This window comes from Carassius auratus, chromosome 21 (assembly GCF_003368295.1).
Source record: "Carassius auratus strain Wakin chromosome 21, ASM336829v1, whole genome shotgun sequence".
NCBI classification, from domain to species: domain Eukaryota; kingdom Metazoa; phylum Chordata; class Actinopteri; order Cypriniformes; family Cyprinidae; genus Carassius; species Carassius auratus.
In genome coordinates this window covers 2572021-2587293 of record NC_039263.1, presented here as the reverse complement: position 1 = coordinate 2587293, position 15273 = coordinate 2572021, and the positions used below count along the sequence as shown (strand labels likewise).

General features: G+C 40.7%; 2 protein-coding genes across 3 annotated transcripts; both read right to left on the bottom strand.

Moving 5' to 3' along the window:
• Positions 1–2379: 2379 nt before the first annotated feature.
• Positions 2380–5301, bottom strand: LOC113038209 (thioredoxin domain-containing protein 15-like). The gene is made up of 5 exons (XM_026195469.1): positions 5106–5301; positions 4817–5034; positions 3999–4162; positions 3791–3921; positions 2380–3109 (listed from the first exon to the last, which is right to left on the bottom strand). Exons 1-5 carry the CDS (start codon positions 5182–5184, stop codon positions 2928–2930), a joined length of 774 nt encoding a protein of 257 aa, XP_026051254.1. The 5' UTR covers positions 5185–5301; the 3' UTR covers positions 2380–2927.
• An 869-nt stretch (positions 5302–6170) lies between these two features.
• c21h5orf24 (chromosome 21 C5orf24 homolog) lies at positions 6171–11317 on the bottom strand. Of its 2 annotated transcripts, none has more exons than XM_026195467.1 (3): positions 10931–11317; positions 8644–9239; positions 6171–7051 (listed from the first exon to the last, which is right to left on the bottom strand). In XM_026195467.1, the coding sequence occupies exons 2-3, from the start codon at positions 9231–9233 to the stop codon at positions 6859–6861; spliced, it is 783 nt and encodes a 260-aa protein (XP_026051252.1). In that variant the 5' UTR covers positions 9234–9239; positions 10931–11317; the 3' UTR covers positions 6171–6858. The 2 variants fall into 2 exon arrangements, with proteins under 2 accessions (XP_026051252.1, XP_026051251.1); XM_026195466.1 differs by having other exon boundaries at positions 8644–9236.
• Between the last annotated feature and the right edge of the window lie 3956 nt (positions 11318–15273).

Sequence of the window (15273 nt, the reverse complement as noted above, 5' to 3'; positions counted from 1 at the left end):
CACCATGGGAAGATGATGACTGCTTGTTAACACAAAGATATGACACAGAATTTTAGAACATGTTATCTTTAGGGTGTCTAGTATTAATATATGAATTAATTTATATTCAGTTTTGTTGAGTGTGGTCATAGAATGAGTGAACATGCTGATGGTCACAGTAGTGACTGCTGGATCATGCAGTGCATGTAGGGATACATACAGGTGCTGGTCATATAATTAGAATATCATCAACAAAGTTGATTTATTTTATTAATTCCATTGAAAAAGTGAAACTTGTATATTATATTCATTCATTACACACAGACTGATATATTTCAAATGTTTATTTCTTTTAATTTTGATGTTTATAACTGACAACTAAGGAAAATCCCAAACTCAGTATCTCAGAAAATTAGAATATTGTGAAAAGGTTCAATATTGAAGACACCTGGTGTCACGCTCTAATCAGATAATTAATTCAAAACACCTGCAAAGCCTTTAAATGATCTCTCAGTCTAGTTCTGTAGGATACACAATCATGGGGAAGACTGCTGACCTGACAGTTGTCCAAAAGACGACCACTGACACCTTGCACAAGACACAAAAGGTCATTGTAAAAGAGGCTGTCTGTTCACAGAGCTCTGTGTCCAAGCACATTAATAGAGAGGAGAAGGGAAGGAAAAGATGTGGTCGAAGAAAAGTGTTCAAGCAATAGAGATAACTGCACACTGGAGCGGATTGTGAAACAAAACCCATTCAGAAATGAGGGGGAGATTCACAAAGAGTGGACTGCAGCTGGAGTCAGTGCTTCAAGAACCACTACACACAGACATATGCAAGACATGGGTTTCAGCTTCACATTCCTTGTGTCAAGACACTCTTGAACAACAGACGGCGTCAGAAGCGTCTCGCTTCAAACAGGACTGGACTGCTGCTGAGTGGACCACAGTTATGTTCTCTGATGAGAGTAAATAAGCATTTCCTTTGGATATCAGGGTCCCAGAGTCTGGAGGAAGAGAGGAGAGGCACACAATCCTCGTTGCTTGAGTCCAGTGTAAAGTTTCCACAGTGAGTGATGGTTTGTGGGGCCATGTCATCTGCTGGTGTTGGTTCACTGTGTTTTCTGAGGTCAAAGGTCAACACAGTCGTATAGCAGGAAGTTTTAGAGCACTTCATGCTTCCTGCTGCTGACCAACTTTATGGAGATGCAGATTTCATTCTCCAACAGGACTTGCACCTGCACACAGTGCCAAAGCTACCAGTACCTGGTTTAAGGAGCATGGTATCCCTGTTCTTAATTGGCCAGTAAACTCTCCTGACCTTAACCCCATAGACAATCTGTGGGGTATTGTGAAGAGGAAGATCTCAAGAATGCAGAAGAGCTGAAGGTCACTATCAGAGACACCTGGGGTCTCATAACACCTGAGCAGTGCCACAGACTGATCCACTCCACGCCACGCCGCACTGCTGCAGTCATTCAGACAAAAGAGCCACAACTCAGTATTGAGTGCTGTACATGCTCATACTTTACAAGATTTCTAAAAAACTTTTCTATGTATTGGTCTTAAGTAATATTCTAATTTTCTGAGATACTGAGTTTGGGATTTTCCTTGGTTGTCAGTTTAATCATCAGAATTAAAAGAAATAAACATTTGAAATGTATCAGTCTGTGTGTAATGAATGAATATAATATACAAGTTTCACTTTTTGAATGGAATTAGTGAAATCAACGTTTGGATGATATTCAAATATTATATGACCAGCACCTGTATATCTACACTGAACACAACACCTGTGCAATAATCATGCTGTCTAATCAGCATCTTGATATGCCACACCTGTGAGGTGAAGAAGTGCTCACGAACACAGATTTAGACAGATTTGTGAACAATATTTGAGAGAAACAGGCCTTGTGTGTACATAGAAAAAGTTCTCATGAAAAATGGGGGCAAAAACAAAAGTGTTGTGTTTATAATTTTGTTCAGTGTACAGTGGCAGCTGTTAGTGAAGGCTGCACTGAAATGTTGCAATCACTAATTAACAACGAATTAGAAGTTTGAATATTACAAATAAATTGCTGATGTAATACTAGTAACACTAATATAACCCTTTGATGATATACATGTGTCCCTGCAGCACAGAAGCAGTCATCAGTATCTCAGACGTATATTTGTAGAATAGACATGAGTCACAATTATACATTTCTCTTTTATGCCTAAAATAATTAGGATATTAAGTAAAGATCATGTTCATGAAGATATTTAGTAAATCTCCTACTGTAAATATATCAAAATTTCATTTTTGATTAGTAATATGCATTGCTAAGAACATCATTTGATTCCAGATTATCAAATAGTTGTATCTCAGACAAATATTGTCGTCTGAACAAACCACACATCACTGGAGAGATCATTTATTCAGATGATGTGTACATCTCAATTTCAGAATTATGACTGGTTTTGTGCTCCTGGGTCACAGATGAAACATTAATGTCTGCTTTATTAAGGTCTCCGTCTTCGACTGGTCCAGAATACTTAATGAAATTAATTGTGGAAAAATCCTTCATAGTAAAATTCTTTACATTAACAGACTTTTTATTAATGCAGTACAGGTAATGTCACTTAAAAAAATGTTTTTGTCTTGCAGTTCGTAGTGAAATCAGATGAGCTCAGTGCTGATTCATTTCCCACGGGCTCTTTTCATGAATCACAATGTGTGCAAAGGATTGTGGGTCGATGCATTCTTCCATTGCTTTACCATCCTGGGCTGTGTTCTCAAAGGAGCACTAGTGCACTGACAGAAGTATGCTAACAGTTAATGTTGTATACCAGTGTCTTTCTTGTCCAGTAACACACACCAGGTGATATTCCAAACAATATGAGCAGATTCTTTACATTCATACACTCATTCATTCTGCAGATATGTACACTAGAACCCCGGGAGAGACTCTAGTCCTGATGCACGTGGTCTGGAACGAGCCGGAGAACGCTGTCCGAGCAGAGGAGGGCATAGAGACCGAAGCCGGACAGGAACAGGACCGAAAACACAAAGAGCCAGTCGATGCCTCGGACAGGAACCGCAGGCAGAGGTCCTTCCTCCAGGACGGTCTGATCTGGACTCGCTTCAAAACCTACAGCACGGTGAGGAACCACACACAGTCACCGAGTCGTACACACACAGCGTACGCATCACTGCATCAGTTTAACCCCATGAGTGCCAACAGCTCACCTATCACACATTCTACATCATTTGAAAGCTTAAACCACCCAAATTCGTCCTGTGGAAACCCCTTTGAAATCAGACATTGCATTACCATGGAAATTGTAGTGTAAAATCTTTAAGCAGTCTCCTCCCCCTTCTAGACATTTGTGTCACAAAAACGCATTAAAAAAGAATCAGTGGAGCATTGATGGCCTCCGGTGGCTGTTTGTGGTATAACGCCTTAAATAAAATCTCACAGGAACCGCGGTTTCTAATATACCAACTTCAAATTTGAAACATACCTTATTTAGACATAATCCTTTAATTTTACAGCAATTTTGGATTCAAAAATCTTCAGTAAAATATTTATTTGAAATAAAAGCAAAAAATGGTACGGTACGGTTTCTTTCCAGTTAATGTAAACTTCTATAACATCACATTTTGGAATGATTCCACTTGTGCGATAATAATCTGCAGATTGTCTTCTCATAAGAAGAGCCCAACCTCACGCCTGTCTTCTGAAGCGTTCCTGAGTTACAGTGATTTAAGTTTGGAGAGTGCACTTTAATGCCAACGGGTGGCACTTCAGGGGTTAATATGAGCAGCACACCTGTCTGGTTCGTGATGAAAGAGCTGAGTGTTTCTAGCGTTCGCTCCGTCTGGTTGAACCTGGCCATGGGTTTGGCTCCTTGAAACAGGAGTATATTGGGGACGGCCACAGTCCCGAAGCGCGTGGACAGACTGTGAACAGAGAGAGAAGATGAAGACAGAAACATCTTCAGCGGGACACATCATCATGAAGAACCTCACTCATCAACCTGCTGTGCTGGGACGCGTCGAGCGCCACGAAGTGCATGCTGGGAAAGACTCGCGGCAGGGTGTTGAAGTGAGGGGCAAGGTTTGCCGAAAACTGACACCACGTGGTGTAAAAGAGAACCAAGGAGCATTCAGTGCTGCTGGCGTTCAGGAGCTCCATCAGGTCCTGCGGAGGAACCAAAACATCTTACTGTGAGCAACTCATCTGTGGATCGGGTTCATCTGAGAGCCACGCCCCCTCATCTCAACAACCAATCAGCAGCAGATGCACACAACCAAGCCCCGCCCACACATTCCGTTTCACTCAGATGTAAATCACAATACAGAAGATGTGTTTCTACATCCGTCTTCATTGAGTCCCTCTTCATTAACACTCTCTGTTCTAACTCTGCTTGATCTACTCATTTTCATTTTTATTTAAACAACAAAATAAATCTACTCTAAATACTCGCACGATCTCTTTATATAACCTTATAATAAGCCGGTGTTCTGTTGATTTGTCCTTCACTGTCAGATTTCTTTACATCACGTTAAAACAGTGGGTATACAATTCAACAACGAACAATACTACTGTAAAGTTATGGATTATTAACGTCTACATCTACCACAACCCTAAACCTTCCCTCACAGTAATGAAGAGACATTAAATTATTAGCAATGTTGAACACTGTTCTGCTGATCAATATTTCTGTGGAAACTGTGATGCATTTTATTTTTCAGGATTCACAGATGAACAGAAAGTTCAGAAGAACAGAATTTATTTGATAATAGACATCTGTAACATGATAAATGTCTCTGATGCGACCTTGCAGGGCTTCACCTGAGACGCGTTGAGGATCTGCACCGTGGAGCGCTCGGTGATGCTCCGTCTGTCGCAGGTCACTCTGGGGCTCCGGCTCTCGGTGCCGGTGAGGCTCGGGATGTCCCCGGGGTCGCTGTGGAGGACGGCGGACAGCAGCGGCTCGGTCTCGGTCTCACAGCGGCCCTCAGCGCAAGCTTCTCCCGACACCTGCTCCACCGGCTCCGGGTCCACTGCGCCTGCGGAGACAGAGAGCGGTCAGATCAGCGCTCCGGTGTTTGTGTCAGGACTCGGTGTGGTGTGTTTATACCTCCGTGTGACAGACGCACGAGTCCGGCGATGATCAGCCAGACCGCCACGCCACGGAGTCTGTCCGGTGCTGAGCCCATTCTGCCGCCGTTCACGAACAGAGCTCAGAATCAGCGCATGGCTCGCGAAGATCTTAATGTTGATGTTTACTTTAAATGGACTGAAAAGATTCGGCTTCCGGATCCGGCGCAGCTACGGCGAGCGAGCGGACTCAAACCACTGTGATTGGTCCAGGAACAGAATGTGTTTTTTCTTACATTTCTGTGCGCTTCTGTGGAAGGACCAATCACAGTGGTTTGTGTTTAACTGCATTATGAATTAAATTTAGTGCAGTGGAGAGTTATATTAGCCTAGGAACAGTATTATTTAACCGCTATGCACACGACCAGTAATATACACCACATTACTAGATATTACACGGATATAAACATAACAGATAAAGCTGTCTATTTTAACCCTTTTTCTGTAGTTTAAAATAAGGTATCTTGGAGAGGTGAGGTGTCCAAGTCTCAACATCTAACTACTGGGGTGCCTCAGGGCTCAGTTCTTGGACCACTTCTCTTCTCTGTCTACATGGCATCATTAGGTTCTGTCATTCAGAAACATGGCTTTTCATACCACTGCTATGCTGATGACACTCAACTCTACCTCTCATTCCATCCTGATGGTCCCAGCTTAGTACAGGGGAAAAAGAACACCTGCAAAGTGTACTGCGTTAAGCTAACTGAGACTTGACTTGTTGGTTTTGACCTCTTCTGTTGTCCTCATTTGTAAGAGGCTTTAAAAAAAAAAAGTGTGCTAAATGACTGAATGTAAATGTAATTTCTACCTCGGTCGACGGATTTTGATGTTGAGATCAAAACATTTATTTAATCCATATCAAAAACTAAAACTATGAAATCAATGTGGTATTTTTCTTTGATTGTAAGATATGGGCTATTCTTGTGTTCTTATATGTAGGCCTACTACTGTTTATGTTGTATACTTTATAACCATTAAAGCAAAATACAATTCCAAAGTTATTTGGTTACTGGTGTAAAATTAAATAAACAGAAATAAGACTTCCTTGATTTAGTTACATTTTAATAAAACATCCACAAACATGTATTTCTTCTTATTGTAACTGTATTACAAAGTAAATAAACAAGGAAAAGATAAAAGCTCACGTCACTGATTATATGAATGTAACAGATATTGAACATAAACCTGCTCTTAATGCCACACATTGCTACTAACAGGCTACACACTACTCACCTCAATCATCGTGATATTAAACCATGAGAAGATTCCTACATCACTTGTTCACAAGATGCTGACAGCATTCCCACACCAACAATAATCATCAGAGTCAGAAGAATCAATACAATACAAAAGGAACTATTACAAGACGTGTGGTGATAGATGTGTGTGATTACAGAGCGTGTGTGTGTGTGTGTGTGTGTGTGTGTGTGTGTGTGTGTCCATGCACACGCTATAGAGAGCTGCTGGAGTTCTTTGGTGGAGTGCTGGAAAGGAGAAACACACTTCAGTGAAACTATGAAAATGAAACGTTATTGTGTCACTACGCAAATCAAGCTGAAGAAACGAGCTCACGAACAACCCAACATGACATGCAGTGGACGTTCAGAGTGACCACAGAGCACCAGAGACGTATTTACAGCTTCAGCGGAGAGAGAAACGGCCAGACGGTCTGCTGCGGTCAACAGAGTCCAGTGGCCTGTGTGTGTGTGTGTGTGTGTGTGAGGCAGACGAGTTCAGGAGTATGATGGCAGAGCGCTGTGGATGGGTACCGGCAGAGTGTTTCTCGACTGACCGCCGTCTGGACACGCGGCCGCCGGGGGAAAGGCCTCCGATGGCATGACGCTAATCGGCGGAGGGGTTTTTTGGTTTCGTACGGGGAAGCCGCTGAGGAGGAACGGCGGAGCCTGGAACAGCATTTTTGGCATTCTAGATGAAGAAGAAAAAATGACATGATTTCATGAACAGACAAAAGCAGCAAACACCAGCAGAACATACACTGATGGAAAACACTGACCCAAATACACTGCCAAACATTAAAGGGTTAATTCACAGAAGAATGGATGTGACGGTGGCAGTCAGATTCTTAATTTCTACTTCTACAAAATGATGAATAAAGAGTGTGACTGATTTTTTTTCTGAATATTCTGCTTTGTTTTAATTTGATTTATGAATGAGCTGGAAAGCAAAGCGTTGTATATTTTATTGTTCATGAGTTTGCCTGTCCATCCAGCCCTGATAGTTAAAGGCTTAGTTCACCCAGAAATGAAAATTGTGTCATTAATTACTCACCCTCATGTTGTTCCAGACCTAGAGACATTCCTTCATCTTCAGAACATAATTTAAGCTATTTTTGATGAAATCCGAGAGCTCTCTGAACCTCCATAGACAGAAAGGATCCTTACACGATCAAGGCTCAGAAACATAGCAAGGACATCATTAAAATAATCCACGTGACATCAGGGCTTCAACCATAATTTCACGAAGCTATAATACTGTGTGCAAAGATTCATCAATTCTTCTTCTGACTTACACCGTTTAGGAGATCACCCCAGAACACAATCCACAGAGTAAGACCGTTGTTATCTACAGAGGGTCAGAGAGCTCTCGGATTTCATCAAAAACATCTTAATTTATGTTCTGAAGATTAATGGAGGTCTCACGGGTTTAGAACGATTTGAGGGTGAGTAATTAAAGACAGATAGAGATGGGTGATATGGGCCTAAAAATATATCACAATATTTCTGGTATTTATTGGGAAAACATTATCAATGACGATAATTCAGAGAATCCTGTTTCTTTACAGAAAAGTATTATCTTTCCTATTTTTACCCAAAAAAGGGTGTTGTGAGCATTACTGCGTACACACACATAACGTACTGTAAGCCAGAGGGAAACTACACACACACATCGCAGAAGTAATACTACTGACAGCAATGGATGCTCTGCAGTGAATGGGTGCCGTCAGAATGAGAGTCTGATAAAAACATCCCAATAATCCACAGCACTCCAGTCCATCAGTGAACATCTGGAGAAGACAAAAGCTGAAACACATCCAGCATTAAGATGATTTTAACTCAAATAATCCATAATAACACTTCCTCCAGTGAAAAGTCTCTCACAGATTAGTTTAGATCTGTTTAAACGCTGCTTGATCTGTGCAGATTTCTCTCCTGATTCAGACCAGAACACTGTTTCACTGGAGGAAGTGTTATTATGATTATAGACTCTATGTGTTTGAGTTAAAATCATCTTAATGCTGGATGTGTTTCAGGTTTTGTCTTCTCCAGATGTTCACTGATGGACTGGAGTGCTGTGGATTATTGTGATGTTTTTATCAGACTCTCATTCTGACGGCACCCATTCACTGCAGAGCATCCATTGATGAGACACTGATGCAGTGCTACATTTCTACAGATCTGAAGAAGAAACACACTGATCCTGATCTTAAACGGCTGAGTATGATCAGATCTGAGTCTGGTCTGAGCTGCTGTAAGATCTCAAGTGAAGGGTGTTGTTACTCTGTGGTGGTCTCCTCCTTCAGCGCGGCGTCACCGGCTCCAGGTTTGTGTATGATGCTGTAGGGAAACGCGGCTCCGCTGCAGGCGCTGTAGCTCAGTTTGCTCGGGCGTGACTGGCTCTTTAAGCTCCCCGGCGGGCGACCGGGACTCACTTTATACCCTGCAGCTCTGGTGGTGCCCAGGGGCCGTCCAGGACTGGTCTTGAAGCCGGCGGCCCTGGTGGTGCCCAGGGGTCTGCCTGTGCTGGTTCTGTATCCGGCTGATTTGGTGGTGCCCGGTGGACGCCCGCGCTTCCCAGATCTCCCGGACGCACTCTTCTTCTTGGAGCTGCTGCTCTTGTCGTTGGTCTGAGCGGCGGCGGGCCCCGGGGACAGCGGTGGCTCCTCGCGGCACGGCGTGGGTTTGAGGACGGCTGGAGGAGGCAGGTAAGTGAAGCACATCTGCCGAGGCCGCTGAGGAGGAGCAGACGGATAGAACTTGGTGGGGCACAGATCAAAGTGGCTCGGAGAGAGTCTCCCGTCCTCGGCTAAACACGACGGCCGGCTGTCCACACAGAAATCACTGCCGGCCCCGGGCCCCTGACGCATCATCTTCTGCTGACAGACGCCAGGAGAGAGGGGATAAAGATCCCATGAAACCAGACTCTTTCTTAAAGCTTTTAACCACATATACAACATCTGATATCAGCAGCACAGCTATGTTTGTAGAAATACACAACAATACACTGTGTGAGTTACAATTATACATTTCTCTTTTATGTCAAAAATCATTAGGATATTAAGTAAAAATCATGTTCCATTAAGATATTTAGTAAATTTCCTACGGTAAATATATCAAAACTTAATTTTTTATTAGTAATATGCATTGCTAAGAACTTCATTTGAACAACTTTATATAGTTATAGACTAATATTGTCCTCCTAACAAACCATACATCAAGAGAGAGATGATATATTCAGCAAAACTATTAAATATGACTGGTTTTGTGCTTCTGGGTCAGATATGTCTGTTTAGGGCGAGACACGACAGACAAAACATTTGTTTTTCATGCACCGGTCATTTCTGAGATTTAGATAATGAGAATGTATCTTTTCAAACTAGTGGAAAAAACATCCAGTTGTGTTCATTTTATCAATTTGCAACTTTAGGTTACAATCCCGATCCTTATCTTTAAAGGGGTCATGAGATGAGAAATCTAATTTACCTCGATCTTTTAGAGTCTTTGCATTATAAACAAAGCATTTATTTAATCGATCTCCAAAAACCGCTCATCTGGATCCGAGGGGCAAGATGACGTCACACGGGCACAAACATTTGCATAATCACGCCTCCGGGGCTAGACATCAACGAATAGTCTTCTTATCAGCATAGGCCCCGCCCACATTATGAGTAAACCTCAAGGAACATATTAAAATAATAATACAAATAAAAATAAAAAATCAATGTCATGACCCCTTTAAAGAGTTTGTTCCCCTACAAACAACAAACTTTAGTAGAGTTTTTTTCCTCTCTGTGTTCTGAAGGGTTGTTCATATTTCATTCACACTTATCTATACAACATTTTACTGATTAAAACGTGATGCAAATGTGATTGGTTTCTGTCTGTTGACAGTATTTTCTGATTTATGGAGTGATTAAAAAGAGAAATTTTATATTAAGACTTTAATACATGTAAAAAAAAACAACCTGGCTGAACCTTGCTTTATTCTATATTTTGACTTTCTGTTCGGAAAATATCGGCAAATATGCGCATATTTAATCAGAAAGTGTCATATTTGCATATTCAAACTAAATTTCGAAATCTGTACTAATACTAAAAAGCTGTCTGAAACGTTTTACTCTGTTCATCTGTAGTGTCCTGCTTTAAAGAGTAGTCAGATTAATAACTTTCTTCATCTTCATCATCGTCTTCATCTTCTTCATCATCATCATCATCACAGTCGTGGACTAAACTAATTTCACGGATCTTCAAGTGTTTGGTGTTAACCTCAGCAGCTGTGTGTGTGTGTGTGTGTGTGTGTGTGTGTGTGTGTGTGTGTGTGTGTATCTGAGAAGCTCTTCTAATATTCAGTCAGGACTACATTAGCATGCATAGCTTTGACTGAGACATGAATATTAAAATAAGAGGCACACTACTGTCACACATGACAAAGCCCCTTAATTCTGTCTCCAGCAAATAACGTAAATAACAAATAAATCAAATAAAACGTTCGACTGGAAGGAACACAGATCTGAGTCCATGCACAGCGACAGAAACAGTGTTTTAAAGAGATGATCGGTGACTGTACCTCGCGTTAGTGTGACGCTGGAGAGGAAAGGGTTAAACCTGACATTTTTGTCCCATCTTTGAGCTACGGATGAATTCTGACCGATAATGATCGAAGCTCGTCGAATAAAACACAAGAGGCTGACGTTCACTTCGAAGTTCAGATAACGTGTCAAAGCTTTCTTCGTAATTTTAGGAGATGCTTCAGATATCAGCGTCAGCCATTGATATTAAATATTAAGAAATCAAAAGGATAACGCGCATGCGCTCTGAGCTGCACTGACAGCGAGGGAGAGTACTATTCATCTGACACGATGGATATAAATACTACTTCATCTAGTTCAAGTCTTCACTCTTTGGTTCCAGATCAGCGATTGAAAGCGTCTGTCTGTGCTGTTATTTAGACGCACATTATTGTTCAGACTGACGCAGAGACGCTGATGCTGACATCTGTTACTTTACTCCGCGCTGCGCAGGATGGACCAATCACAGCCGCTTGCGCTGCAGCAATTAAACCAGCGCTGAGATTGACAGATGCCCATCATCACACCAGACCAATTACAACGCTACATTTATATAGATACACATTGCTTTGCGTGTGGTTTTTTTTTCTTTAGCAGTTTTTCTTTAATCAGTAAAATCAGCAGAGCTGGGTAGATTAGGGTTAGGTTTACTTACAGTTTACTTACAAACTGCAATCTTATACTGATTCCAAATTACATGACAAAAATTGTAACGTAATCCATAACATTACACATTTAAGGTTAAGTAATTATACAACTTTTGACCCAAGTCGTTTATCACGCTGATATAAATAGCAATGCACCATACTGATATAAAAATACAAATACAAAATATAAATATATTCCAATTGTTATTAAACATTATATTACAGCAAGCATCAAGGTTTCCCAAACTGGGTTTGTGAAGAAACTGCAGGGGGTTTATGAGTTTAAAGAAAAGCTTCTAATTAAATAATACAAATGTTACATTGAAACAAATAATTTTAAAATGAATCAAAATAAAATAAAAGAATATATATGTCATAATTATCACACATGCAAATGTGATATTGAAATATTGATTTAAAAATCTCAGGTTACTTCAAATAAAAATATATTAGGTGAAAGAGGATCAGATGACGAAAATATTTGTGTATTTTAATGTGTTTAAAAGACAAACTCCTTACAAAGTAACAGATGGTAAAATAACTGAGTGAGAAATGATCCAAATTAAAATCAGTGTTGGAACACTTCTTAAATGTGTAAAGATTTGTGTAAATCCAGTGCCCAAATGCTGTTAGACACCTGACTAATGACTGATCTCTGAGAGAACGCCCACAAAACTGGAGACTTTCTGACCGTAGGCTATTTAAGATAAATAATTTATTTAGATGAATAATTTATTTTGGTAATAATATGTAATCATCAATAAAAACGTAACTGTAGTCTGATTCAGAGTATTTTAAAATGCAATTTAATCTTATTACAAGTACTTTAGAATCTGATTCCAAATCAGATGTAATCGGTCTCTACCCAGCTCTGAATATAGAGAGGAGTCTCACACATCACAGCAAAGGAATGAGGAGATGCAAATGTCTCAACTAGAGCAAAACTCCAGGACGAGTAAAATGTCATCATATTTTAATTTTAGGTGAACTATTGTTTTTAAAAACATCTGAAAGCTCAACTCTAACCAGATTGCAGCAGACACTGTCTGCTCTTTGACTGTCTGATGTTCTCCGTGAGCATCGTTCGAAGCAAATCCATAAAAATCCTACTGACCTTAATGTGCATCAGACACTCCTGTCTTCTTTCTCTGCTAATGTCTCCACTGCTAAAAGTACATACTATCATAACAAAACTAATTAAAAATTAAATAACTCTCACATGCTCTTTAAAACATTTTCCTCGCTGCTATGTGCTCCCCCTCCTGCTTCATCTCTAATAGCTGACGACTTTGCCATATTCTTCATTAATATGATTACAACCATTAGTGCACCATTTTCCACACCACAGTCAGTCAAGCTCATATCACCAGCAAACTTACACTCATTCACATCCTTCTCTTCACTCTCTGAGGCAGAAGTGTCAAAACTCATCCTTTCTAATCACCCTACTACTTGCCCACTTGATCCAATTCCATCTCATCTCCTTTAAGCCATTTCTCCTGAAGTTGTACCTCCACTCACTCACATCATCAACACTTCCCTCCACACTGGTGTTTTTCCCTCATCATTTAGACAGGCACATATAAATCCACTACTTAAGAAACCCAACCTCAATCCATCTCTTTTAGAGAACTACAGACCAGTTTCCCTTCTTCCTTTTATTGCAAAAACACTTGAACGAGCTGTGTTCAAAGTCTCTACTTTTCTCACACACAACAATCTCCTTGACAGCAACCAATCTGGCTTCAGAAGTGGACATTCAGCTGAGACGGCCTTGCTCTCAGTTGTTGAAGCCCTAAGACTGGCAAGAGCAGAATCCAGATCTTCAGTACTTATCCTGCTTGATCTGTCCGCTTCTTTTGACACGGTTAACCACCAGATCCTCCTATCAACCCTACTGGCAAAGAGCATCTCAGGAACCACACTTCAATGGTTTGAGTCTTACCTATCAGATAGGTCCTTCAAAGTATCTTGGAGAGGTGAGGTGTCCAAGTCTCAACATTTAACTACTGGGGTGCCTCAGGGCTCAGTTCTTGGACCACTTCTCTTCTCTGTCTACATGGCATCATTAGGTTCTGTCATTCAGAAACATGGCTTTTCATACCACTGCTATGCTGATGACACTCAACTCTACCTCTCATTCCATCCTGATGATCCGACGGTAGCTATTCGCATCTCAGCTTGTCTAACAGACATTTCTTCCTGGATGATGGACCATCACCTTCAACTCAACCTTGCCAAGACAGAACTGCTTGTGATTCCAGCAAACCCATCGTTCCATCACAATTTCACCATCAAGTTAGGCACATCAACCATAACTCCTTCAAAAACAGCCAGAAGTCTTGGAGTTATGATTGATGATCAGCTGACTTTCTCAGACCACATTGCTAAAACTGTCCGGTCCTGCAGATTTGCTTTATTCAACATCAAGAAGATCAAGCCCTTTCTTTGGGAACATGCTGCACAACTCCTTGTTCAAGCTCTTGTTCTGTGGCTGGACTATTGCAATAATCTCTTGGCAGGTCTTCCAGCCAATTCTATCAAACCTTTACAATTAATTCGGAACGCGGCAGCAAGATTAATTTTTAATGAGTCAAAAAGAATACACGTCACACCTCTGTTTATCAATTTGCACTGGCTTCCAATAGCTGCTCGCATAAAATTCAAGGCATTGATGTTTGCCTACAAAACTACCACTGGCTCTGCACCCATTTACCTAAATTTGTTACTTCAGACTTATGTGCCTCTAGATGTTTGCGTTCTGCAAGTGAACATCGCTTGATTGTGCCATTCCAAAGAAAGTCACTTTTACAGACTTTTAAATTAAATGTTCCCTCCTGGTGGAATGACCTTCCCAACTCAATCCGAGCAGCTGAGTCCTTAGCCATCTTCAAGAATCGGCTAAACACTAGTGGTTGCACAAACTAGTCAGCTTCAATGCTCTGCATTGATGCTTTAAGCTTGATGTCAACTAGTCGCTGGTCGCAATGAGATAAGAAATCTTTTAAGTACTTTTACATTTAGGCTCGGTTTCCAAAGAGTTAAAATGACAAATAAATGCATGCTCTGACAGTGCTCCACAATGATGTGTGATTATATTACTGGATGCTCGAAACTGAAGTTAATCGCTGCTCTAATCTAATGCGCTGATGCATTGTAGCAAACACACAGAGACTACAGACAGTAGCTCATACGTCACGCACAGATAGTGTGCACAGAGTCATTCATCGTGGAAATGTTTTGTCAACACTGTTCTGATAAAACCTGATAAAGACGAGCTGTTACAGGAGCAGTAGATGCGTGTCGTATGCCATCGATGTGCACACAGGGTTCGAGTCTCAGCTCCAGGTTTATTTGTTCATTAATGACGTCATCAGCGACTAGTCGACTTGACTTTCATCAAATCTCTTCCATCTTTATATACCTCTAACTCAAGCACTCTATTCTAATTCTATTCTTTAAAAAACACTTACCCCTTTTAGACTTGCACTCTATTTACTAACTGCTCGGTTTTCTTAAAAAACAAAAAACTAATACTAGCTTCTCTATTCTTTTTCTATTCTATCAGTTTTCTTATATACATGCTTGCTATGTGTATTGTGTTAAGCTAACAGACTTGTTATAACACTTGTATATAATTGTTCTTTTGTTGATTCTAAATGCTTTTCTTGTTCTCACTTTGGATAAAAGCATCT